General features: G+C 42.4%; 1 protein-coding gene across 1 annotated transcript in view; it reads right to left on the bottom strand.

Annotated features, from left to right (window-relative positions):
* Positions 1 to 26,596, bottom strand: part of SMC1B (structural maintenance of chromosomes 1B) — an 854,251-nt gene that overhangs the window by 724,650 nt on the left and 103,005 nt on the right. Inside the window, exon 5 of the mRNA XM_053719693.1 lies at positions 21,116 to 21,133. Within this exon, the coding sequence (XP_053575668.1) occupies positions 21,116 to 21,133 (18 nt within the window). The remainder of the gene's footprint in view (positions 1 to 21,115; positions 21,134 to 26,596) is intronic.

Raw genomic sequence — 26,596 nt, forward strand, 5'->3', positions numbered from 1 at the left:
TGGTCCTCATCTTATTTGTCTTATCCTGAGGAAGGGCATGGCCTTTCCCTCCAGTGATGTCTGAAATGATCTCTTTCAGTTCAGGCCCGAATAGGGTTTTACCCTTGAAAGGGATGGCTAAAAGCTTAGATTTTGATGACACATCAGCAGACCAGGACTTAAGCCATAACGCTATAAAAACATAATTTATGTAAGAACTTACCCGATAAATTCATTTCTTTCATATTGGCAAGAGTCCATGAGCTAGTGACGTATGGGATATACATTCCTACCAGAAGGGGCAAAGTTTCCCAAACCTCAAAATGCCTATAAATACACCCCTCACCACACCCACAATTCAGTGGGGTGATAAGAAAGGAGCGAAAGCATCAAACAAGGAATTGGAATAATTGTGCTTTATACAAAAAAACCATAACCACCACAAAAAAGGGTGGGCCTCATGGACTCTTGCCAAAATGAAAGAAATGAATTTATCAGGTAAGTTCTTACATAAATTATGTTTTCTTTTGTGTAATTGGCAAGAGTCCATGGGCTAGTGACGTATGGGATAGCAGATACCCAAGATGTGTAACTTCCACGCAAGAGTCACTAGAGAGGGAGGGATAAAATAAAGACAGCCAATTCCGCTAAAAAAACAATCCACAACCCAAATCAAAAAAGTTTTAATCTTTATAATGAAAAAACCCCTGAAATTATAAGCAGAAGAATCAAACTGAAACAGCTGCCTGAAGTACTTTTCTACCAAAAACTGCTTCAGAGGATGAAAAAACATCAAAACGGTAGAATTTAGTAAAAGTATGTAAAGAAGACCAAGTTGCTGCTTTGTAATTCTGATCAACAGAAGCTTCATTCCTAAAAGCCCAGGAAGTAGAAACTGACCTAGTAGAATGAGCCGTAATCCTTTGAGGCGGGGATTTACCCGACTCCACATAAGCATGATGAATCAAAAGCTTTAACCAAGACGCCAAAGAAATGGCAGAAGCCTTCTGACCTTTCCTAGAACCAGAAAAGATAACAAATAGACTAGAGGTCTTTCTGAAATCTTTAGTAGCTTTAACATAATATTTCAAAGCTCTAACTACATCCAAAGAATGTAAAGATCTCTCCAGAGAATTCTTAGGATTAGGACACAATGAAGGGACAACAACTTTAGGTAAAAATTTAAATGAGGTCCGCAAAACCGCCTTATCCTGATGAAAAATCAGAAAAGGAGACTCACAAGAAAGAGCATATAACTCAGAAGAGATGGCCAAAAGGAAAAAGACTTTCCAAGAAAGTAATTTAATGTCCAGAGAATGCATTGGCTCAAACAGAGGAGCCTGTAAAGCCCTCAAAACCAAATTTAGACTCCAAGGAGGAGAGATTGACTTAATGACAGGCTTGAAACAAACCAAAGCTTGTACAAAACAATGAATATCAAGAAGATTAGCAATTTTTCTGTGAAACAGAACAGAAAGAGCAGAGATTTGTCCTTTCAAGGAACTTGCAGACAAACCCTTATCCAAACCATCCTGAAGAGACTGTAAAATTCTAGGAATTCTAAAAGAATGCAAAGAGAATTTATGAGAACACCAAGAAATGTAAGTCTAGAACTCAAATAAATCTTTCCAGACACAGATTTAAGAGCCTGTAACATAGTATTAATCACGGAGTCAGAGAAACCTCTATGACTAAGTATTAAGCGTTCAATTTCCATATCTTCAAATTTAATGATTTGAGATCCTGATGGAAAAATGGGCCTTGAGACAGAAGGTCTGGCCTTAATGGAAGTGGCCAAGGTTGGCAACTGGCCATCCGAACAAGATCTGCATACCAAAACCTGTGTGGCCATGCTGGAGCCACCAGCAGCACAAACGAACGTTCCATTATGATTTTGGATATCACTTTTGGAAGAAGAACTAGAGGCGGAAAAATATAAGCCGGATGATAATTCCAAGGAAGTGACAACGCATCCACCGCTTCCGCCTGAGGATCCCTGGATCTGGACAGATACCTAGGAAGTTTCCTGTTTAGATGAGAAGCCATCAGATCTATTTCTGGAAGTCCCCATATCTGAACAATCTGTAACGTCTGGCGGCTGAGAAAATCTGCTTCCCAATTGTCTATACCTGGGATGTGAACGGCAGAGATTTGACAGGAGCTGGATTCCGCCCATACAAGTATCCGAGATACTTCTTTCATAGCCTGAGGACTGTGAGTCCCACCTTGATGATTGACATATGCCACGGTTGTGACATTCTCTGTCTGAAAACAAATAAATGATTCTCTCTTCAGAAGAGGCCAGAACTGAAAAGCTCTGAAAATCGCACAGAGTTCCAAAATGTTGATTGGTAATATCGCCTCCTGAGATTCCCAAACCCCCTGCGCTGTCAGAGATCCCCATACAGCTCCCCAACCTGAAAGACTTGCATCTGTTGTGATCACAGTCCAGGTTGGACGAACAAATGAGGCCCCTTGAACTAAACGATGGTGATCCAACCACCAAGTCAGAGAAAAAACATAATTTATGCTTACCTGATAAATTTATTTCTCTTGTAGTGTATCCAGTCCACGGATCATCCATTACTTATGGAATATATTCTCCTTCCCAACAGGAAGTTGCAAGAGTCCACCCACAGCAAAGCTGCTATATAGTTCCTCCCCTAACTGCCATATTCAGTCATTCGACCGAAAACATGTAGAGAAAGGAAAAAACCATAGGGTGCAGTGGTGACTGTAGTTCAAATGAAAAAATTACCTGAGTTAAAGTGACAGGGCGGGCCGTGGACTGGATACACTACAAGAGAAATAAATTTATCAGGTAAGCATAAATTATGTTTTCTCTTGTTAAGTGTATCCAGTCCACGGATCATCCATTACTTATGGAATACCAATACCAAAGCTAAAGTACACGGATGATGGGAGGGACAAGGCAGGTACTTAAACGGAAGTTACCACTGCCTGTAAGAAACCCTTTCTCCCAAAAATAGCCTCCGAAGAAGCAAGGTATCAAATTTGTTAAATTTGAAAAAGTATGAAGCGCAGACCAAGACTCCGTCTTGTAAATCTGTTCAAAAGAAGCCACATTTAAAAAAGGCCCAAGTGAAAACCACAGCTCTAGTAGAATGAGCTGTAATCCCTTCAGGAGGCTGCTGTCCAGCAGTCTCATAAGCTAAATGAATTATGCTTTTTAACCAAAAAGACAGAGAGGCTGCCGAAGTCTTTTGACCTCTCCTCTGTCCAGAATAGACAACAAACAAGGTGAACATTTGATGAAAACTGTAGTAGCTTGTAAGTAAAACTTTAAAGCACAAACCACGTCCAATATTGTGTAATAGACGTTCCTTCTTTGAGGAAGGATTAGGATACAAGCATGGAACAACTATCTCTTGAGTGATGTTCTTGTTAGATACCACCTTAGGAAAAAACCCAGGTTGGTACGCAGGACTACCTTATCTGTACGAAGGACCAGATAAGGAGAATCACATTGTAACACAGATAACTTGGAGACTCTACGAGTCGAGGAAATAGCTACCCAAAAGGAACTTTCCAAGATAAAGATTGATATCTATGGAACAAAAAAGGTTCAAACGGAACTTCTTGAAGAACCTTAAGAACCAGGTTTAAGCTCCATGGTGGAGCAACAGTTTTAAACACAGGCTTGGATCTAACCAAAGCCTGACCAAATGCCTGAACGTCTAGAATACCTGCCAGACGCTTGTGCAAAAAAATAGAGTAAAAATATGTCCCTTTTACGGAATTAGCTGACAACCCTTTTCTCCAAAACATCTTGGAGAAAAGATAATATCCTGGGAATCCAGAATTTACTCCATGAGTAACCCTTGGATTCATAACAATCAGATATTTACACCATATCTATGTTCAATTTTCCTAGAGACAGGCTTTCATGTCTGTATTAAGGTATCAATGGCTGACTCAGAGAATCCATGCTTTGATAACATCAAGCATTCAGTCTCCAGGCAGTCCATCTCAGATTGATTCTATTTAGAAGGTTGAAAGGACCCTGAGGTAGAGGGACCTGTCTCAGAAGCAGAGACCGTGATGGAAAGGATGACATGTCCACCAGATCTGCATACCAGGTCCTGCGTGGCTACGCAGGCACTGTCAAAAACACCAAAGCCCTCTCCTGCTTGGTCTTGACCTCCGGAGGAAATCCCACTCCCCCGGAAGAAAAGTCTGACGACTTAGAAAATCCACCTCCCAGTTCTCAACACCTGGGATATGGATAGCTGATAGACAAGAGTGAGTCTCTGTCCAGTGAATTATTGTAAGACTTCTAACATCGCTAGGGAACTTCTGTTCCCCATTGATGGCTGATGTAAGCCACAGTCGTGTATATTGTCCGACTGAGTATGATGTACCTCAGAGTTGCTAACTGAGGCCAAGTCTGAAGAGCATGGAATATCACTCCCAGTTCCAGAATATTTATTAGAAGAGGGTCTCCTCCTAAGTCCACTATCCCTGAGCCTTCAGGGAGTTCCAGACTGCATCCCAACCTAAAAGGCTGGCATCTATTGTAACAATTGTCCCATTTGACCTGCAGAAGGTCATACCCTTGGACAGATGGACCCGACATAGTCACCAGAGAAGAGAATCTCTGGTCTCTTGGTCCAGGTTAAACAGGGGGACAAATCTGTGTAATCCCCGTTCCTCTGACTGAGCATGCATAGTTGCAGTGGTCTGAAATGTAGACGTGCAAACGGTACTATGTCCCTTGCCGCTACCATTAAGCCGATTTCATTCATGTACTGAGCCACCGAAGGGCGCGGATGGGATGAAAAACACGGCAGAAATTTAGAAACTTTGACAACCTGGACTCCGTCAGGTAAATTTTAATTTCTACAAAATCTATCAGAGTCCCTAGGAGGGAAACCTCCTTGAGATTGGGGATAGAGAACTCTATCCTTGTTCACTTTCCACCCATGTGATCTCAGAAATGAGACTTGGCAATTTGGATGTTTGACGCCTGTATCAGGATGACGTCTAAATAAGGGGCCACTTCTATGCCCCGCGGCCTAAGGACCGCCAAAGCGACCCCAGAACCTCCATAAAGATTCTAGGGGCTGTAGATATCCCAAAGGATAGAGCTACAAACTGGTAATGCCTGTCCAGAAAGGCAAACCTGAAAAACGATGGTGATCTTTATGCATCACAATGTGAGGATAAGCATCCTTCAAATCCATTGTAGTCCTCTATTGACTCTCCTGGATCATAGTTAAGATGGTACAAATAGTTTCCATCTTAAATGACGGAATTCTGAGGAATTTGTTTAAGATCTTTAGATCCAAAATAGGTCTGAAGGTTCCCTCTCCTTGGGAACCACAAACAGATTTGAGTAAAAACTCTGTCCCTGTTCCTCTCTTGGAACTGGATGGATCTCGTACACAATGTAATAATGCCTCCTCCTTTATCTGGTTTGCAGATAATTGTGAAAGGCAAAATCTCCCCTTTTTTTTTGGGGGGGGGGGATCTTTGAAATCCAGAAGATATCTCTGGGATATAAATTCCAATGCCTAGGGATCCTGGGCATCTCTTGCCCACGCCTGGGCGAAGAATGAAAGTCTGCCCCCTATAGGATCTGTTACCGGATAGGGGTCCGTTCCTTCATGCTGCCTTAGAGGTAGCAGCAGGCTCCTTGGCCTGCTTATCTTTGTTCCAGGTCCGATTGTTTCCAGACCGCCTTGGACTGAGCAAAAATTCCCTCTTGTTTTGCTTTAGAGGAAGTGGATGCCACACCTGCCCTGAAGTTTTAAAAAGCACGAAAATTAGACCTTTTTTGGCCCTTGATTTGGACCTATCCTGAGGAAGGGCATGCCCTTTTCCTCCAGTGATATAAGCAATAATCTCCTTCAAACCAGGCCCGATAGGGTCTGCCCCTTGAAGGGAAGTTAAACAGCTTATTTATTAAAGTCACGACAGCTGACCATGATATAAGCCATAGCGCTCTGCGCGCCAGTATAGTAAAATACAGAATTCTTAGCCGTTAGTCTAGTCAAATGAACAAAGGCATCAGAAAACAAAGGAATTGGCTAGCATAAGCTTGTCAAATATATTCATCCAATGGAGTCGCTAACTGTAAAGCCTCATCAAGAGACTCAACCCAGAACGCTGCAGCAGCAGTGACAGAAGCAATGTATGCAAGGGGCTGCAAGATAAAAACCCTGTTGAATAAACATTTTTTATCCATTGGATCTAAAAAGCACAACTGTCCTCACCAGAGGTAGTGGTACGCTTAGCTAGAGTAGAAACTCTTCTCTCCACCTTAGGAACTGTCTGCCAGAAGTCCCGTGTGGCGGTAACTATTAGAAAACATTCTTCTAAAAAATAGGAGGGGAAGAGAACGGCACACCTGGTCTATCCCATTCCTTATTAAAAAAAATTTAGTAAACCTCTTTAGGTATTGGAAAAACATCAGTACACACCGGCACTGCATATTATTTATCCAGTCTACACAATTTCTCTGGCCCTGCGATTGTACACATTCATTCAGAGAAGCCAAAGCCTCCCTGAGCGACAAGTGGAGGTTCTCAAGCATAAATTTTAAATGTAGAAATATCAGAATCAGGTTAAATCATCTTCCCTGAGTCAAAAAAATCATCCACAGACTAAGCATATTGTGAGTTAGTATCATACATGTATGTATGCTCTGTATCTACCCCCAGAGCTATCTGCTTTCCTTTAATTTCAGGTAGTCTGACTAATACTGCTGCCAGAGTATTATTCACCACCTTTGCCATGTCTTGTAAAATAAACGCTATGGGCGCCCTTGATGTACTTGGCGCCATTTGAGCGTGAGTCCCTGAAGCGGGAGTCGAAGGGTCTGACACGTGGGGAGAGTTAGTCGGCATAACTTTCCCCTCAACAGAATCCCTTGGTAAAATAAACGCTATGGGTGCCCTTGATGTACTTGGCGCCATTTGAGCGTGAGTCCCTAAAGCGGGAGTCAAAAGGTCTGACACGTGGGGAGAGTTAGTCGGCATAACTACCCCCACGACAGAATCCACTGGTGATAATGTTTTTAAAGACAAAAAATGATCTTTATTGTTTAACATGAAATCAGTACATCTGGTACACATTCTAAGATGGGGTTCCACCATGGCTTTAAAACATAATGAACACAGAGCTTCCTCTATGTCAGACATGTTAAAACAGACTAATAATGAGACTAGTAAGCTTGGAAAAAACTTTAAATCAAGTTAACAAGCAAATATATAAAACGTTACTGTGCCTTTAAGAGAAACAAATTTTGTCAAAATTTGAAAAACAGTGAAAAAAGGCAGTAAAACAAACAAAATTTTTACAGTACATGTAATAAGGTAACAGAGCATTGCACCCACTTGCCAATGGATGATTAACCCCTTAATGCAAAAAACAGATAAAAAAAACGACACAGACGTTTTTAAAAACAGACACAACAAAACTGCCACAGCAGAGCTGTGGATTACCTTCCCTATAAACAATTTTGGAAGTCTTTTTAGCCCTTTAGAAATGTCCTGTAGTATTCATGGGACTGCTGAGGGAATCTGGGTGATTCATTTTGTAATTTTAACTGTGCAAAAAAGCGCTAAATTAGGCCCCTCCCACTCATATTACAACAGTGGGAAGCTTCAGTTAACTGTTTCTATGCAAAATTTAAGCCAGCCATGTGGAAAAAACTTAGGCCCCAATAAGTTTTATCACCAAACATATGTTAAAAAACGATTAAACATGCCAGCAAACGTTTTAAAACACATTTTTACAAGAGTATGTATCTCTATTAATAAGCCTGATACCAGTCGCTTTTACTGCATTTAAGGCTATACCAACATTACAGTGTTATCACAATGTACATTAAAAAACGATTAAACATGCCAGCAAACGTTTTAAAACACATTTTTATAAGAGTATGTATCTCTATTAATAAGCCTGATACCAGTCGCTATCGCTGCATTTAAGGCTTTACTTACATTACTTCGGTATCAGCAGTATTTTCTTAGTCAATTCCATTCCTAGAAAAATATTTTACTGCACATACCTTTTCTGCAGGAAAACCTGCACGCCATTCCCCCTCTGAAGTACCTCACTCCTCAGAATGTGTGAGAACAGCAAATGGATCTCAGTTACGTCTGCTAAGATCATAGAAAAAACGCAGGCAGATTCTTCTTCCAAATACTGCCTGAGATAAACAGCACACTCTGGTGCCATTTAAAATAACAAAATTTTGATTGAAGAATAAACTAAGTATAAATCACCACAGACTCTCACAACCTCCTATCTATGTTGAGGCTTGCAAGAGAATGACTGAATATGGCAGTTAGGGGAGGAACTATATAGCAGCTTTGCTGTGGGTGGACTCTTGCAACTTCCTGTTGGGAAGGAGAATATATTCCATAAATAATGGATGATCCGTGGACTGGATACAATTAACAAGAGAAACAAACATTGGGATTTAAGGATATTAATTGTGATATCTTTGTATAATCCCTGCACCATTGGTTCAGCATACCAAGCTGGAGAGGTCTCATGTGAAAACGAGCAAAGGGGATCGCATCCGATGCTGCAGTCATGAGACCTAAAATTTCAATTCACAAAGCTACCGAAGGGAATGATTGAGACTGAAGGTTTCGACAAGCTGAAACCAATTTCAGATGCCTCTTGTCTGTTAGAGACAAATTCATGGATACTGAATCTATTTGGAAACCCAAAAAGGTTACCCTTGTCCGAGGAATCAAGGAACTCTTTGGTAAGTTGACCCTCCAACCATGTCTTTGAAGAAACAACACAAGTTGATTTGTATGAGATTCTGCAGAATGTAAAGACTGAGCAAGTACCAAAATATCGTCCAAATAAGGAAATACTGCAATACCCTGCTCTCTGATTACAGAGAGAAGGGCACCGAGAACCTTTGAAAAGATCCTTGGAGCTGTTGCTAGGCCAAAAGGAAGAACAACAAATTGGTAATGCTTGTCTAGAAAAGAGAATCTCAGGAACTGATAGTGATCCGGACGAATAGGAATATGAAGATATGCATCCTGTAAGTCTATTGTGGACATATAATGCCCTTGCTGAACAAAAGGCATAATAGTCCTTATAGTCACCATTTTGAATGTTGGTATCCTTACATAACAATTCAATATTTTTAGATCCAGAACTGGTCTGAAATAATTCTCTTTCTTCGGTACAATGAACAGATTTGAATAAAACCCCAGACCCCATTCCAGATCTGGAACTGGCACAATTACCCCAGCTGACTCCAGGTCTGAAACACATTTCAGAAAAGCCTGAGCCTTTACTGGGTTTACTGGAATGCGTGAGAGAAAGAATCTTCTCACAGGCGGTCTTATCTTGAAACCTATTCTGTACCCTTGAGAAACAATGTTCTGAATCCAATGATTTTGAATCGAACTGATCCAAACATCTTTGAAAAATTGTAACCTGGCCCCTACCAACTGTGCTGGAATGAGGGCCGCACCTTCATGCAGACTTGGGAGCTGGTTTTGATTTCCTAAAAGGCTTGGATTTATTCCAGACTGGAGAAGGTGTCCAAACGGAGACCGTTCCTTTAGGGGAAGGGTCAGGCTTCTGTTCCTTATTCTGACGAAAGGAACGAAAACAATTAGCAGCCCTATATTTACCCTTAGATTTTTTATCAGTGACAGTTGAAATTATAGAATCCAACTGAGAACCAAATAACTTATTGCCTTGGAAAGAAAGAGAAAGCAACGTTGACTTAGAAGTCATATCTGCATTCCAAGATTTAAGCCATAAAGCTCTTCTAGCTAAAATAGCTAAAGACGTATACCTGACATCAATCCTAATGATATAAAAAATGGCATCACAAACAAAGTTATTACCATGTTGAAGAAGTTTAACAATGCTATAAGCATCATGGTCCGACACTTGTTGTGCTAAAGCCTCCAACCAGAAAGTGGAAGCTGCAGCAACATCAGCCAAAGAAATAGCAGGCCTAAGAAGATTACCTGAACATGAATAAGCCTTCCTTAGAAATGATTCAAGCTTCCTATCTAAAGGATCCTTAAAAGAAGTACTATCTGTAGTAGGAATAGTAGTACGTTTAGCAAGAGTAGAAATAGCCTCATCAACTTTGGGGATTTTCTCCCAAAACTCTAATCTATCAGACGGCAAAGGGTACAATTTCTTAAACCTTGGAGAAGGAGTAAATAAAGTACCCAGACTATTCCATTCCCTAGAAATTACATCTGAAATAGCATCAGGAACTGGAACAACTTCTGGAATAACTACATGAGGTTTAAAAACCGAATTTAAACGCTTACTAGTTTAATATCAAGAGGACTAGACTCCTCCACATCTAATGCAATCAACACTTCTTTCAGTAAAGAACAAATAAACTCCATCTTAAACAAATATGAAGATTTATCAGTGTCAATATCTGAGGCAGAATCTTCTGATCCAGAAAAATCCTCATCAGAGATAGATAAGTCAGAATGATGGCGGTCATTTAAAAATTCATCTGATTTATGAGAAGTTTTTAAAAGACCTTTTTACGTTTACTAGAAGGAGGTATAACAGACAGAGCCTTCCGAATAGAATTAGAAACAAATTATTTTACATTAACAGGAACATCCTGAACATTAGATGTTGACGGAGCAACAACAGGTAATGGATTATTACTAATGGAAATATTATCTGCGTTTGATAGTTTATCATGACAACTAACACAAACTACAGCCGGAGGAACAGTTAGCATAAGTTTACAACAAATGCACTTAGCTTTGGTAGAACCGACATCAGGCAGCGTCTTTCCAGAAGTAGATTCTGATCCAGGGTCAGGTTGTGACATCTTGCAATATGTAATAGAAAAAACAACATATAAAGCAAAATTATCAAATTCCTTAAATGACCGTTTCAGGAATGGGAAAAAATGCAAACAAAACATGCTTACCTGATAAATTTATTTCTCTTGTGGTGTATCCAGTCCACGGGCTCATCCATTACTTGTGGGATATTCTCCTTCCCAACAGGAAGTTGCAAGAGGACACCCACAGCAGAGCTGTCTATAAAGCTCCTCCCCTAACTGCCACCCCCAGTCATTCGACCGAAGACAAGAAAGAAAAAAGGAGAAACTATAGGGTGCAGTGGTGACTGTAGTTTAAAAATAAAAAACACCTGCCTAAAAATTACAGGACGGGCCGTGGACTGGATACACCACAAGAGAAATAAATTTATCAGGTAAGCATAAATTTTGTTTTCTCTTGTAAAGGTGTATCCAGTCCACGGGTTCATCCATTACTTGTGGGATACCAATACCAAAGCTTTAGGACACGGATGAAGGGAGGGACAAGGCAGGCACTTAAACGGAGGGCACCACTGCCTGTAAGACCTTTCTCCCAAAAATAGCCTATGAAGAAGCAAAAGTATTGAATTTGTAGAATTTAGAAAAAGTATGAAGCGAAGACCAAGTCGCCGCCTTACAAATCTGTTCAACAGAGGCTTCATTTTTAAAAGCCCATGTGGAAGCCACCATTCTAGTGGAATGAGCTAATTCTTTCAGGAGGCTGCTGGCCAGCATTCTCATAAGCTAAGCGGACTATGCTTCTTAGCCAAAAAGAAAGATACGTTGCCGAAGCCTTTTGGCCTCTCCTCTGTCCAGAGAAGACAACAAACAAAGCAGATGTTTGACGAAAATCCTTAGTAGCTTGCAAATAAAACTTTAAAGCACGAACCACATCAAGATTGTGTAAAAGATGAGGAAGGATTAGGACATAATGAAGGGACAACAATCTCCTGATTGACATTCTTATTAGATACTACCTTAGGAAGAAACCCAGGTTTGGTACGCAAAACGACCTTATCTGCATGGAAAATCAGATAAGGGATATAACACTGTAAAGCAGATAACTCTGAAAATCTTCGAGCCGAAGAGATAGCTACCAAAAACAGAACTTTCCAAGATAAAAGCTTGATATCTATGGAATGCAGAGGTTCAAACAGAACCCCTTGAAGAACTTTAAGAACTAAATTTAAACTCCATGGCGGAGCAACAGGTTTAAACACAGGCTTGATTCTAACTAAAACCTAAAAAAAAACCGCCTGAACGTCTGGGACATCCGCCAGACGCTTGTGCAAAAGAATAGACAGAGCAGAAATCTGTCCCTTTAAGGAACTAGCTGACAATCCCTTCTCCAATCCTTCTTGGAGAAAAGACAATATCCTGGGTATCCTGACTATACTCCATGAGTAACACTTGGATTCACACCAATGAAGATATTTACACCATATCTTATGATAGATTTTCCTGGTGACAGGCTTTCGAGCCTGAATTAAGGTATCAATGACTGACTCGGAAAAACCATGCTTTGATAAAATCAAGCGTTCAATCTCCAAGCAGTCAGACGGAGAGAAATTAGATTTGGATGTTTGAAGGGACCTTGAAGTAGAAGGTCCTGCCTCAGCGGCAGAGTCCATGGTGGAAAGGATGACATGTCCACCAGATCTGCATACCAAGTCCTGCATGGCCACGCAGGAGCTATCAAAATCACTGAAGCTCTCTCCTGCTTGATCTTGGCAATCAGCTGAGAAAGCAGAGGAAACGGTGGAAACACATAAGCCAGGCTGAAGGTCCAGGGCGCTGCTAGAGCATCTATCAGCGCTGCCTGGGGATCCCTTGACCTGGACCCGCAACAAGGAAGTTTGGCGTTCTGACGAGACGCCATGAGATCCAGTTCTGGTTTGCCCCATAGTTGAATCAGCTGGGCAAATACCTCCGGATGGAGCTCCCACTCCCCCGGATGAAAAGTCTGCCGACTTAGAAAATCCGCCTCCCAGTTCTCTACTCCTGGGATATGGATAGCTGAGAGATGGCAAGAGTGAACCGCTGAATAGAATTATCTTTGAAACCTCCAACATTGCCAGGGGGCTCCTTGTTCCCCCCTGATGGTTGATATAGGCTATAGTCGTGATGTTGTCCGACTGAAATCTGATGAACCTGACCGCAGCTAGCTGAGGCCAAGCCTGAAGAGCATTGAATATCACTCTTAGTTCCAGACTTTTTATCGTAAGGAATGTCTCCTCCTGAGTCCACGAGCCCTGAACCTTCAGAGAGTTCCAGACTGCACCCCAGCCCAGAAGGCTGGCATCTGTCGTTATTATAGTCCAATCTGGCCTGCGGAAGCTCATCCCCTTGGACAGATGGACCCGAGATAGCCACCAGAGAAGAGAATCCCTGGTTTCTTGATCCAGATTTAGTAGAGGGGACAAATCTGTGTAATCCCCATTCCACTGACTGAGCATGCAAAGTTGCAGCGGTCTGAGATTTTAGGCGGGCAAACGGTACTATGTCCATTGCCGCTACCATTAAACTGATTACTTCCATACACTGAGCCACTGAAGGACGAGAAGTGGAATAAAGAACACGGCAAGAGTCTAGAAGTTTTGACAATCTGGCCTTCGTTAGGTAAATCTTCATTTCTACTGAATCTATCAGAGTCCCTAGGAATGAAACTTTTGTTAGAGGTGATAGAGAACTATTTCCTTCATTCACCTTCCACCCATGGGACCTCAGAAATGCCAGAACAATGTCCGTGTGGGACCTGGCAATTTGAAAAGTCGACGCCTGTATCAGAATGTCGTCTAAGTAAGGGGCTACTGCTATACCCCGCGGCCTTAGGACCGCTAGAAGGAACCCTAGAACCTTTGTAAAGATTCTTGGTGCCGTGGCCAACCCGAAGGGAAGAGCCACAAACTGGTAGTGCCTGTCTAGAAAGGCAAACCTGAGAAAACGATGATGATCTTTGTGTATCGGGATGTGAAGATAAGCATCCTTTAAGTCTACGGTAGTCATATATTGACCCTCCTGGATCATAGGAAGGATGGTTCGAATAGTCTCCATCTTGAAGGATGGGACTCTGAGAAATTTGTTTAAGATCTTGAGATCTAAGATTGGTCTGAATGTTTCCTCTTTTTTGGGAACTACAAACAGATTTGAATAGAAGCCCTGTCCCTGGTCCTCCTGCGGAACTGGGTGGATCACTCCCATAACTAGGAGGTCTTGAACACAATGTAAGAATGCCTCTCTCTTTATCTGGTTTGCAGATAAAAGTGAGAGATGAAATCTCCCTTTTGGGGGAGAGGTTTTGAATTCCAGAAGATAACCCTTGGACACAATTTCCAATGCCCAGGGATCCTTGACATCTCTTGCCCAATCCTGGGTGAAGAGAGAGAGTCTGCCCCCTACTAGATCCGTTTCCGGATCGGGGGCTGCTCCTTCATGCTGTCTTAGAGGCAGCAGCAGGCTTTTTGGCCTGTTTACCCTTGTTCCAAGCCTGATTAGGTCTCCAGACCGGCTTAGACTGGGCAAAAATTCCCTCTTGTTTTGTGTTAGAGGAAGTTGAAGCTGCGCCACTCTTGAAGTTTCGAAAGGGCCGAAAACTAGACTGTTTGGTGGACCTATCTTGAGGAAGGGTGTGACCTTTTCCTCCAGTGATGTCAGAAATGATCTCCTTCAGTCCAGGCCCAAATAGGGTCTGTCCTTTGAAGAGAATGTTGAGAAGTTTAGACTTTGAAGTCACGTCAGCTGACCAGGATTTAAGCCATAGCGCCCTACGCGCCTGAATAGCAAAACCTGAATTTTTAGCCGTTAGCTTGGTTAAATGAACAACGGCGTCAGAAACAAATGAATTGGCTAGCTTAAGAGCCTTAAGCTTGTCAATAATATCTTCCAACGGGGTTTCAACCTGTAGAGCCTCCTCTAGAGACTCAAACCAGAAAGCCGCAGCAGCAGTGACTGGGGCAATGCATGCAAGAGGCTGGAGAATAAAACCTTGTTGAATAAAAAATTTCTTAAGGTAACCCTCTAATTTTTTATTCATTGGATCTAGAAAAGAACAACTGTCCTCGACAGGGATAGTGGTACGCTTAGCTAAAGTAGAAACTGCTCCCTCCACCTTAGGGACCATCTGCCATAAGTCCCGTGTAGCGGCGTCTATAGGAAACATCTTTTTAAAAACAGGAGGGGGAGAGAACGGTACACCTGGTCTATCCCATTCCTTAGTAATAATTTCCGAAAACCTTTTAGGGATTGGAAAAACATCAGTGTAAGTAGGTATTGCAATATGCGGAGGTGCTCAAGCTTAAATTTAAACGTAGACATATCAGAATCAGGTTGAAGTTCCCTGAATCAGAAAAATCACCCACAGATTGAAGCTCCCCTGCTTCAGCTTCAGTACATTGTGAGGGTGTAACAGACACTAAAGCGTCAGAGAGCTCTGTATTTATTCTAGTCCAAGAGCTGTCTCGCTTTCCTTGCAATCCTGGCAGTTTAGATAATACCTCTGTAAGGGTATGATTCATAACTGCCGCCATGTCTTGCAAGGTATACGCAATGGGCTTGCTAGATGTACTTGGCGTCCCCTGAGCCGGATTTATAGGTTCAGACAAGTGGGGAGAGTTAGACGGCATAACTTCCTCCTTGTCAATTTCTTCTGGTAATAATTTTTTTAAAGCCAGAATATGGTCTTTGTAATCTATAGTAAAATCAGTGCATTTGGTACACATTCTAAGAGGGGGTTCCACAATGGCTTCTAAACATAATGAGCAATAAGTTTCCTCTAAGTCAGACATGTTTAAACAGACTAGTAATGAGACCAGCAAGCTTGGAAAACACTTTAATAACTGTGAACAAGCAAAAAATAAAAACGGTACTGTGCCTTTAAGAGAAAAAAAAAACAATCACAGAAACTGCAAAACAGTGAAAAAAGCAGTAAATGTTACAAAATTTTTACAGTGTGTATAATAGACTGAAATAGCATTGCACCCACTTGCAAATGGATGATTAACCCCTTAGTTTCAAAACCGGATAACCCCCCCCCCCCCCCCGATATAAACAATTTTAAACAGTCACAACCAACTGCCACAGCTCTGCTGTGGCCCTACCTGCCCATACAACGACTTTGGAAGGCACAAAAACCCTTTAGAGAGGTCCTATATGTTCAGGGGACTCCTTCAGGGAAGCTGGATGCCTCAAGCTGCAAAAACTACTGTGCAATTTAGTCGCAAAAATAGGCCCCTCCCAACCTGTACTCACAGTGAGAGGGCCTTAAAAAAACTATCCCTAGGCAAAATCTAGTCAGCCATGTGGAAAAACTGGGCCCCAGAATAAAGTTTTATCACCAATATGTAATAAACATTTATATACCTCAAGCAAACATTATATCTATTCAGTAATGGGAGTAAATAACAAAAATATTACCCTTTACAGAAAGCATGATACCAGTCGTTATTAAATCACTGTAATCAGGCTTACCTTAAATAAATCCGGTATTGTCAGCATTTTCTAGCTTATCATCTCTCTAGAAAAATTTAAAACTGCACATACCTCAGAGCAGGAGACCCTGCCCGCTATTCCCCCAGCTGAAGTTACCCATCTCTTCAGTTATGTGTGAGAACAGCAGTGGATCTTAGTTACAAACCGCTAAGATCATCAAAAACCTCAGGCAGACTCTTCTTCAACTTTCTGCCTGAGGCTAAAATAGTACAACTCCGGTACCATTTGAAAATAATAAACTTTTGATTGAAGATAAATTACATTAATGCACCACATCTCTCTAGCTACTTCCCTTGTCGAGAGCTGCAAGAGAATGACTGGGAGGTGGCAATTAGGGGAGGAGCTATATAGACAGCTCTGCTGTGGGTGATCCTCTTGCAGCTTCCTGTTGGGAAGGAGAATATCCCACAAGTAATGGATGAATCCGTGGACTGGATACACCTTACACGAGAAAGAAGAAGAATAAAAAATAATAATCCTGACAATAACAATAGGTTGTCCTGCAACTTTGTTGCTGGCCACCTAATTATACTGACCAAATCTGAGATTTCACCCTCAGATCCTACTGGCTTATCCCCCTAATCCGTCCAATGAGGAATATGAGTAGTAGGAGACGATACAGACACCTTACTAACTGAATCTCAAATGTTCCTCCAGCAATTTTCCCTAAGAATAGGAAAAACAGAAAAAAGTCAAAAGTACCCAACAGATACCAGAGTAGCAAATTATGCACGCAAATAACTCCTCCAGGAGACAACGAGGAACCGCAGGGCACTGCAGGTAACACCATAGAGGCTTGGGACGGAAAAAGGAGTAACTGTGTGAATGCTCAGACAGAATCATCCTGGGAGACACAGAGAAGTAACACGCTCTCCTGGGAGACACAGAGAAGTAACACGCTCTCTCTATATCAAGAAATCCAGCGAGAAATATAAAAAACCTATTATAATAGTGTCTTTGCAATGTAAAACTGAGATTAAATGCAACTGTCACTTTAAGTAGCACAGATGAATATTGCATACTAAAAATGAGAAAAAAGGAAAATTTATGCTTACCTGATACATTTATTTATTTTATGATATGACGAGTCCATGGATTTCATCCTTACTTATGGGATATCACCTCCTGGTCAGCAGGAGGAGGCAAATAGCTCCACAGCAGAGCTGCATAAATAGCCCCTCCCTTCCCTCCCCCTCCAGTCATTCGCCCGATGTTAGGAAGACAAAGTAAAAGCCAAGAAGCAGAGGTGACTGAAGTTTAACAAAAAAACATAATTTATGCTTACCTGATAAATTCCTTTCTCCTGTAGTGTAGTCAGTCCACGGGTCATCCATTACTTATGGAATATTTCTCTTCCTAACAGGAAACTGCAAGAGAATTACCCAGCAGAGCTTGCTATATAGCTCCTCCCCTCACCTGTCATACTCAGTCATTCGACCAAGCATACGAGAAAGGAGGAACCATAGGGTACAGTGGTGACTGGAGTCTAATTAAAATTTAGACCTGCCGTAAAAACAGGGCGGGCCGTGGACTGACTACACTACAGGAGAAAGGAATTTATCAGGTAAGCATAAATTATGTTTTCTCCTGTTAAGTGTAGTCAGTCCACGGGTCATCCATTACTTATGGAATACCAATACCAAAGCTAAAGTACACGGATGAAGGGAGGGACAAGGCAGGAACATTAAACAGATGGAACCACTGCCTGAAGTACCTTTCTCCCAAACACAGCCTCCGAGGAAGCAAAAGTGTCAAATTTGTAAAATTTTGAAAAAGTGTGAAGCGAAGACCAAGTCGCAGCCTTGCAAATCTGTTCAACAGAAGCCTCATTTTTAAAGGCCCAGGTGGAAGAAACAGCTCTAGTAGAATGAGCTGTAATCCTTTCAGGAGGCTGCTGTCCAGCAGTCTCATAGGCTAATCGTATTATGCCAAGAAGCCAAAAAGAGAGAGAGGTAGCCGAAGCCTTTTGACCTCTCCTCTGTCCAGAGTAAACGACAAACAGGGAAGAAGTTTGACGAAAATCCTTAGTTGCCTGCAAATAGAATTTCAGGGCACGGACTACGTCCAGATTATGCAAAAGTCGTTCCTTCTTTGAAGAAGGGTTAGGACACAGAGATGGAACAACAATCTCTAGATTGATATTCTTGTTAGTAACTACCTTAGGTAAGAACCCAGGTTTAGTACGCAGAACTACCTTGTCTGAATGGAAAATCAGATAAGGAGAATCACAATGTAAGGCAGATAACTCAGAGACTCTCCGAGCCGAGGAAATAGCCATCAAAAACAGAACTTTCCAAGATAACAACTTGATATCAATGGAATGAAGGGGTTCAAATGGAACGCCTTGAAGAACATTAAGAACTAAGTTTAAGCTCCACGGCGGAGCAACAGACTTAAACACAGGCTTAATCCTAGTTAAAGCCTGACAGAAAGCCTGAACGTCTGGAACTTCAGCCAGACGTTTGTGTAGAAGAATAGACAGAGCAGAAATCTGTCCCTTTAACGAACTAGTAGATAAGCCCTTTTCTAAACCCTCTTGTAGAAAGGACAATATCCTAGGAATCCTAACCTTACTCCATGAGTAACTCTTGGATTCGCACCAATGTAAATATTTACACCATATTTTATGGTAAATTTTTCTGGTAGCAGGCTTCCTAGCCTGTATTAAGGTATCAATAACCGACTCCGAGAAACCACGCTTTGATAGAATCAAGCGTTCAATCTCCATGAAGTCAGCCTCAGAGAAATTAGATTTGGATGTTTGAAAGGACCCTGAATTAGAAGGTCCTGTCTCAGAGGCAGAGACCACGGTGGACAGGACAACATGTCCACTAGGTCTGCATACCAGGTCCTGCGTGGCCACGCAGGTGCTATCAGAATCACCGAAGCTCTCTCCTGTTTGATCTTGGCAATCAAACGAGGAAGCATTGGGAATGGTGGAAACATATAAGCCATGTTGAAGACCCAAGGGGCTGTCAGAGCATCTATCAGCACCGCTCCCGGGTCCCTGGACCTGGATCCGTAACAAGGAAGCTTGGCGTTCTGACGAGACGCCATGAGATCCAGATCTGGTTTGCCCCAACGACGAACCAGTTGAGCAAAGACCTCCGAATGAAGTTCCCACTCTCCCGGATGAAAAGTCTGGCGACTTAGAAAATCCGCTTCCCAGTTCTCCACGCCTGGGATGTAGATCGCTGACAGGTGGCAAGAGTGAGACTCTGCCTAGCAAATTATCTTTGAGACTTCCAACATCGCTAGGGAACTTCTGGTTCCCCCTTGATGGTTGATATAAGCCACAGTCGTGATGTTGTCCGACTGAAATCTGATGAACCTCAGAGTTGCTAACTGAGGCCAAGCTAGGAGAGCATTGAATATTGCTCCTAACTCCAGAATATTTATTGGGAGGAGATTCTCCCCCTGAGTCCATAATCCCTGAGCTTTCAGGGAATTCCAGACTGCTCCCCAGCCTAGAAGGCTGGCGTCTGTTGTTACAATCGTCCAATCTGGCCTGCGAAAGGTCATCCCCTTGGACAGATGTGGCCGCGAGAGCCACCATAGAAGAGAATCTCTGGTCTCTTGATCCAGATTTAGTAGGGGGGACAAATCTGAGTAATCCCCGTTCCACTGACTTAGCATGCACAATTGCAGCGGTCTGAGATGCAGGCGCGCAAATGGTACTATGTCCATTGCCGCTACCATTAAGCCGATTACTTCCATGCACTGAGCTACTGACGGGTGTGGAATGGAGTGAAGGACACGGCAAGCATTTAAAAGTTTTAATAACCTGGCCTCTGTCAGGTAAATTTTCATCTCTACAGAATCTATAAGAGTCCCTAGAAAGGGAACTCTTGTAAGTGGTAATAGAGAACTCTTTTCCACGTTCACCTTCCACCCATGCGACCTCAGAAATGCCAGAACTATCTCTGTATGAGACTTGGCAGTTTGAAAACTTGACGCTTGTATCAGAATGTCGTCTAGGTACGGAGTCACCGCTATGTCTCACGGTCTTAGTACCGCCAGAAGTGATCCTAGAATTTTTGTAAAGATTCTTGGAGCCGTAGCTAATCCGAAGGGAAGAGCTATAAACTGGTAATGCCTGTCTAGGAAGGCAAAACTCAAATACCGGTAATGGTCCTTGTGAATCGGTATGTGAAGGTAGGCATCCTTTAAGTCCACCGTGGTCATGTACTGACCCTCTTGGATCACGGGAAGGATGGTTCGAATAGTCTCCATTTTGAATGATGGAACTCTTAGAAATTTGTTTAGGATTTTTAAGTCCAAGATTGGTCTGAAAGTTCCCTCTTTTTTGGGAACCACAAATAGATTTGAATAGAATCCCTGCCCGTGTTCCGTCCGCGGAACTGGGTGGATTACCCCCATTAGTAAGAGGTCTTGTACACAGCGTAGAAACGCCTCTTTCTTTATTTGGTTTGCTGATAACCTTGAAAGATGAAATCTCCCCCGTGGAGGAGAAGTCTTGAAGTCCAGGAGATATCCCTGGGATATGATCTCCAACGACCAGGGATCCTGGACATCTCTTGCCCAAGCCTGGGCGAAGAGAGAAAGTCTGCCCCCCACTAGATCCGTTTCCGGATAGGGGGCCCTCTCTTCATGCTGTCTTGGGGGCAGCAGCAGGTTTCTTGGCCTGCTTGCCCCTGTTCCAGGACTGGTTAACTTTCCAGCCCTGCCTGTAACGAGCAACAGCTCCTTCCTGTTTTGGAGCGGAGGAAGTTGATGCTGCTCCTGCCTTGAAGTTACGAAAGGCACGAAAATTAGACTGTTTGGCCTTTGATTTGGCCCTGTCCTGAGGTAGAGCATGGCCCTTACCTCCCGTAATGTCAGCAATAATTTCTTTCAAGCCGGGCCCGAATAATGTCTGCCCTTTGAAAGGAATATTAAGCAATTTAGATTTAGAAGTCACATCAGCTGACCAGGATTTAAGCCATAGCGCTCTGCGCGATTGGATGGCGAATCCGGAGTTCTTAGCCGTAAGTTTGGTTAAATGCACAACGGCATCAGAAACAAATGCGTTAGCTAGCTTAAGTGTTTTAAGCTTGTTCATTATTTCATCCAATGGAGCTGAGCGAAAGGCCTCTTCCAGAGACTCAAACCAGAATGCTGCCGCAGCAGTGACAGGCGCAATGCATGCAAGGGGCTGTAAAATAAAACCTTGTTGAACAAACATTTTCTTAAGGTAACCCTCTAATTTTTTATCCATTGGATCTGAAAAGGCACAACTATCCTCCACCGGGATAGTGGTACGCTTAGCTAAAGTAGAAACTGCTCCCTCCACCTTAGGGACCGTCTGCCATAAGTCTCGTGTGGTGGCGTCAATAGGAAACATTTTCCTAAATATGGGAGGAGGGGTAAAAGGCACACCAGGTCTATCCCACTCCTTGTTAATAATCTCTGTAAGCCTTTTTGGTATAGGAAATACGTCAGTATACACCGATACCGCATAGTATTTATCCAACCTACATAATTTCTCTGGAATTGCAACCGTGTTACAATCATTCAGAGCCGCTAATACCTCCCCTAGCAATGTGCGGAGGTTCTCTAGCTTAAATTTAAAATTGGAAATCTCTGAATCCAGTCTCCCTGGATCAGATCCGTCACCCACAGAATGAAGCTCTCCGTCCTCACGTTCTGCAAACTGTGACACAGTATCTGACATGGCTCTCATCTCATCCGCGCGCTCTATCCTTAACCCAGAGCTATCGCGCTTGCCTCTTAAATCTGGCAACTTAGATAATACTTCTGTCATAACAGTAGCCATGTCTTGCAAAGTGATTTGTAAGGGCCTCCCTGATGTACTTGGCGCCACAAAATCACGCACCTCCTGAGCGGGAGGCGCAGGTACTGACACGTGAGGAGAGTTAGTCGGCATAACTTCCCCCTCGTCGTCTGGTGATAATTTCTTTACATGTAAAGATTGACTTTTATTCAAAGTAGCATCAATGCAATTGGTACACAAATTTCTATTGGGCTCCACATTGGCCTTTAAACATAGTGAACAAAGAGATTCATCTGAGTCAGAAATGTTTAAACAAACTAGCAATAAGACTAGCAAACTTGGAAATACTTTTCAAAATTAATTTACAAGCAATATAAAAAATGTTACTGTGCCTTTAAGAAGCACAGAAAAAACTGACACAGTTGAAATAACAATGAACAAAAATAGTTATAGCAACCAAATTTTCACAGTAATGTATTAAGTTAGCAAAGGATTGCACCCACCAGCAAATGGATGATTAACCCCTTAGTACCCAAAAACGGATAACAATTATATAATTAACGTTTTTCTCACAGTCAAAACACACTGTCACAGGTCTCTGTGACTGATTACCTCCCTCAAAATGAATTTTGAAGACCCCTGAGCTCTCTAGAGACGATCTGGATCATGGAGGATGAAGTAGACAGATTGTGACTGAATTTTTACTGCGCAAAAAAGCGCTAAAATAGGCCCCTCCCACTCATTACAACAGTGGGGAAGCTCAGAAACTGTTTCTATGCAGAAAACAAAAATGGCCATGTGGTAAAAATCAAGCCCCAATAAGTTTTATCACCAAGTACCTCACAAAAAACGATTAACATGCCAGTAAACGTTTTAAACATACATTTAAAAGTTATGTATTATTATTTACAAGCCTGCTACCAGTCGCTTTTACTGCAGTTAAGGCTCATACATTATTTCAGTATTTACAGTATTTTCAGAGTCAATTCCATTCCTTAGAAAATACATTCAGTGCACACACACACACACATCAGCCTGATACCAGTCGCTATCGCTGCATTTAAGGCTGAACTTACTTTACAATGGTATCAGCAGTATTTTCTCAGTCAATTCCATTCCTCAGAAAATAATTTACTGCACATACCTGTTTCTCTGAAGTTACCTCACTTTCCCTCAGATGAGAAACAGCCAGTGGGTCTTAGTTACGTCTGCTAAGACCATAGAAAAAAAACCCAGGCAGATTCTTCTTCTAATGCTGCCTGAGAATAAACAGCACACTCCGGTGCCATTTAAAAATAACAAACTTTTGATTGTAGAAATAAACTAAGTTAAAAAACACCACAGATCTCTCACAGCTTCCTATCTAGTTAGGCTGCAAGAGAATGACTGAATATGACAGGTGAGGGGAGGAGCTATATAGCAAGCTCTGCTGGGTAATTCTCTTGCTGTTTCCTGTTAGGAAGAGAAATATTCCATAAGTAATGGATGACCCGTGGACTGACTACACTTAACAGGAGAAATAAAAACCTGTCTTTAGAAAAAACGACAGGGTGGGCCATGGACTCGTCATATCGTAAAATAAATTAATCAGGTAAGCATACATTTCCTTTTCTTCTACAAGATATGACGAGTCCACGGATTTCATCCTTACTTATGGGATACAATACCAAAGCTATAGGACACGGATGAAAGGGAGGGACAAGACAAGAACCTAAACGGAAGGCACCACTGCTTGAAGAACCTTTCTCCCAAAAACAGCCTCAGACGAGGCAAAATAATCAAATTTGGAAAAAGTGTGAAGAGACCAAGTTGCAGGCTTGCAAATCTGTTAAACAGAAGCATCTTTTTAAATGCCCACAAGGAAGCCACAGCCCTAGTAGAATAAGCCGCAATTCGCTCTGGAGGCTGCTGTCCAGAAAGTCTCATATGTAACACAGATGATACTCTTAAGCCAAAAAGAAACAGAGGTAGCCATAACTTTCTGACCCCTAAATTCCCCAGCAAAAACAACAAATAATGAAGATGTTTGACGAAAATCCTTAGTCGCCTGCAAGTAGAACTTCAAGGCACCGACTACGTCCAAATTATGTAACAGACGCTCCTTCTTAGAAGAAGGGTTAGGACACAAGGAAGGAACAGCAATTTCCTGATTAATATTTTTGTTAGAAACAACCTTAGGAAGAAAACCAGGTTTGGTACGTAACACCACCTTATCAGAATGGGAAATAAGATAAGAAGAATCACATTGTTATGACAAAAGCTCAGGAACTCTACGAGCAGAAGAAATAGCAACCAAAAATAAAACTTTCCAACATGATAACTTAATATCTATGGAATGCATAGGTTCAAATGGAACCCCTTGAAGAACATTAAGAACTAAATTTAAACTCCAAGGAGGAGCAATTGTTCTAAACACAGGCCGGATTCTAGTCAGGGCCTGACAAAAAGATTGAACATCTGGAACATCTGTCAGACGCTTGTGTAGCAAAATAGACAAAGCAGAAATCTGTCACTTTAAGGAACTTGCTGACTATTCTTTCTCTAATCCTTCTTGGAGAAAAGATAAAATCCTAGGAATCCTAACCCTACTCCATGAGTAGCCCTTGGATTTGCACCAATAAAGATATTTACGCCATATCTTATAGTAATTTTTTCTAGTAACAGGCTCGCGTGCCTGAATCAAAGTATCAATGACCGCATCAGAGAACCTCCGCTTAGATAAAATCAAGCGTTCAATCTCCAAACAGTCAGCTGCATTGAAATTAGATTCGGATGATGGAAGGGCCCCTGAATAAGAAGGTCCTGCCTCAATGGAAACTTCCACGGTGGCAGAGAGGACATGTCCACCAGATTGGCATACCAAGTCCTGTGAGGCCACGCAGGAGCAATTAGAATCACCAAAGCCCTCTCCTGTTTGATGTGTGCAATCACCAGGGGAAGGAGAGCAAACTGTGGAAACACATAAGCTAGGTTGAACGACCAAGGCACTGCCAAGGCATCTATCAGTTCGGCCTGAGGATCCCTGGACCTGGATCCGTATCTTGAGAGCTTGGCATTCTGACAAAACGCCATCAGATCCAATTCCAGTCTGTCCCACCTGAGAATCAGGGTGGCAAAGACCTCCGGGTGGAGTTCCCATTCCTCCGGATGAAACGTCTGTCTGCTCAAAAAATCTGCTTCCCAGTTGTCCACTCCTGGGATGTAGATTGCAGACAGATAAGAAGAGTGAGCCTTCGCCCACCAAATTATCTTGGATACTTCTGTCATTGCTAAGGAACTCCTTGTTTCCTCCCTGATGACTGATGTAAGCCACAGATGTGATGTTGTCAGACTGAAGTCGGATGAATTTTGCTGAAGCCAACTGAGGCCAAGCCTGAAGCGCATTGAATATTGCTCTCAATTCCAGAATATTGAATGGAAGTAGAGACTCCGAACGAGTCCACACACCCTGAGCCTTCAGGGAATTCCAGACTGCACCCCATCCTAGTAGACTGGCGTCCGTTGTCACTATCACCCATGAAGGTCTGCGGAAGCACATTCCATGGGACAGATGATCCAGCGACAACAACCAAAGAAGATAGTCTCTTGTCTCCTGATCCAGATCTATCTGAGGAGACAAATTTGCATAATCTCCATTCCACTGTCAGTTGATAAGACGATGCCTGGATCAGGATATCATCCAGAAAAGGCGCCACTGCAATGCCCCGTAGTCTGAGAACCGCTAGCAGAGACCCTAGAACCTTTGTGAAGATCCTGGGTGCTGTGGCCAGCCCGAAAGGAAGAACAACAAACTGAAAATGTTTGTCCAGGAAGGCAAACATTAGGAACTGGTGATGATATTTGTGGATAGGAATATTAAGATATGCATCCTTTAAGTCCACGGTAGTCATACATAGACCCTCCTGGATCAATGGAAGAATTGTCTGAATAGTCTCCATCTTGAAGGATGGAACTCTGAGAAACTTGTTTAGAATCTTGAGATCTAAAATAGGTTGGAATGTTCCCTCTTTTTTGGGAGCCACAAAAAGGTTTGAGTAAAACCCCTGCCCCTGTTTTGGAACATGACAAATTACTCCCATAGTGGAGAGGTATTTTACACTACATAAGAACGCCTCTCTTTTTATCTGGTCTACAGACAATCGTGAAAGAAGAAACCTTCCCCTTGGGAGGGAATTTTTGAACTCCAACTGATAACCTTGAGACACAATTTCTAGTGCCCAGGGATCCTGAACATCTCCCATCCAAGCTTGGACAAAGAGAGATAGTCTGCCCCCTACTAGATCCGGTCCCGGATCGGGGGCCGCCCCATCATGCTGTCTTGGTAGCAGCGGCAGGCTTCTTGGGTTGTTTACCCTTATTCCAACCCTGGTTAGGTTTCCAAGTGGCTTTGGCTTGAGAATAATTTCCTTCCTGTTTAACAGAAGAGGAAGAGGGGATTCCCTTGAAGTTTTGAAAGGAACGAAAATGACTCTGTCGTCCCCTTTGCTTAGCTGTTCTGTCCTGAGGGAGGAGATGACCCTTACCTCCCGTAATGTCAGAAATTATCTCCTTCAAGTCAGGCCCGAACAGGGTCTTACCTT

This window comes from Bombina bombina, chromosome 6 (assembly GCF_027579735.1).
Source record: "Bombina bombina isolate aBomBom1 chromosome 6, aBomBom1.pri, whole genome shotgun sequence".
Lineage (NCBI taxonomy): Eukaryota > Metazoa > Chordata > Amphibia > Anura > Bombinatoridae > Bombina > Bombina bombina.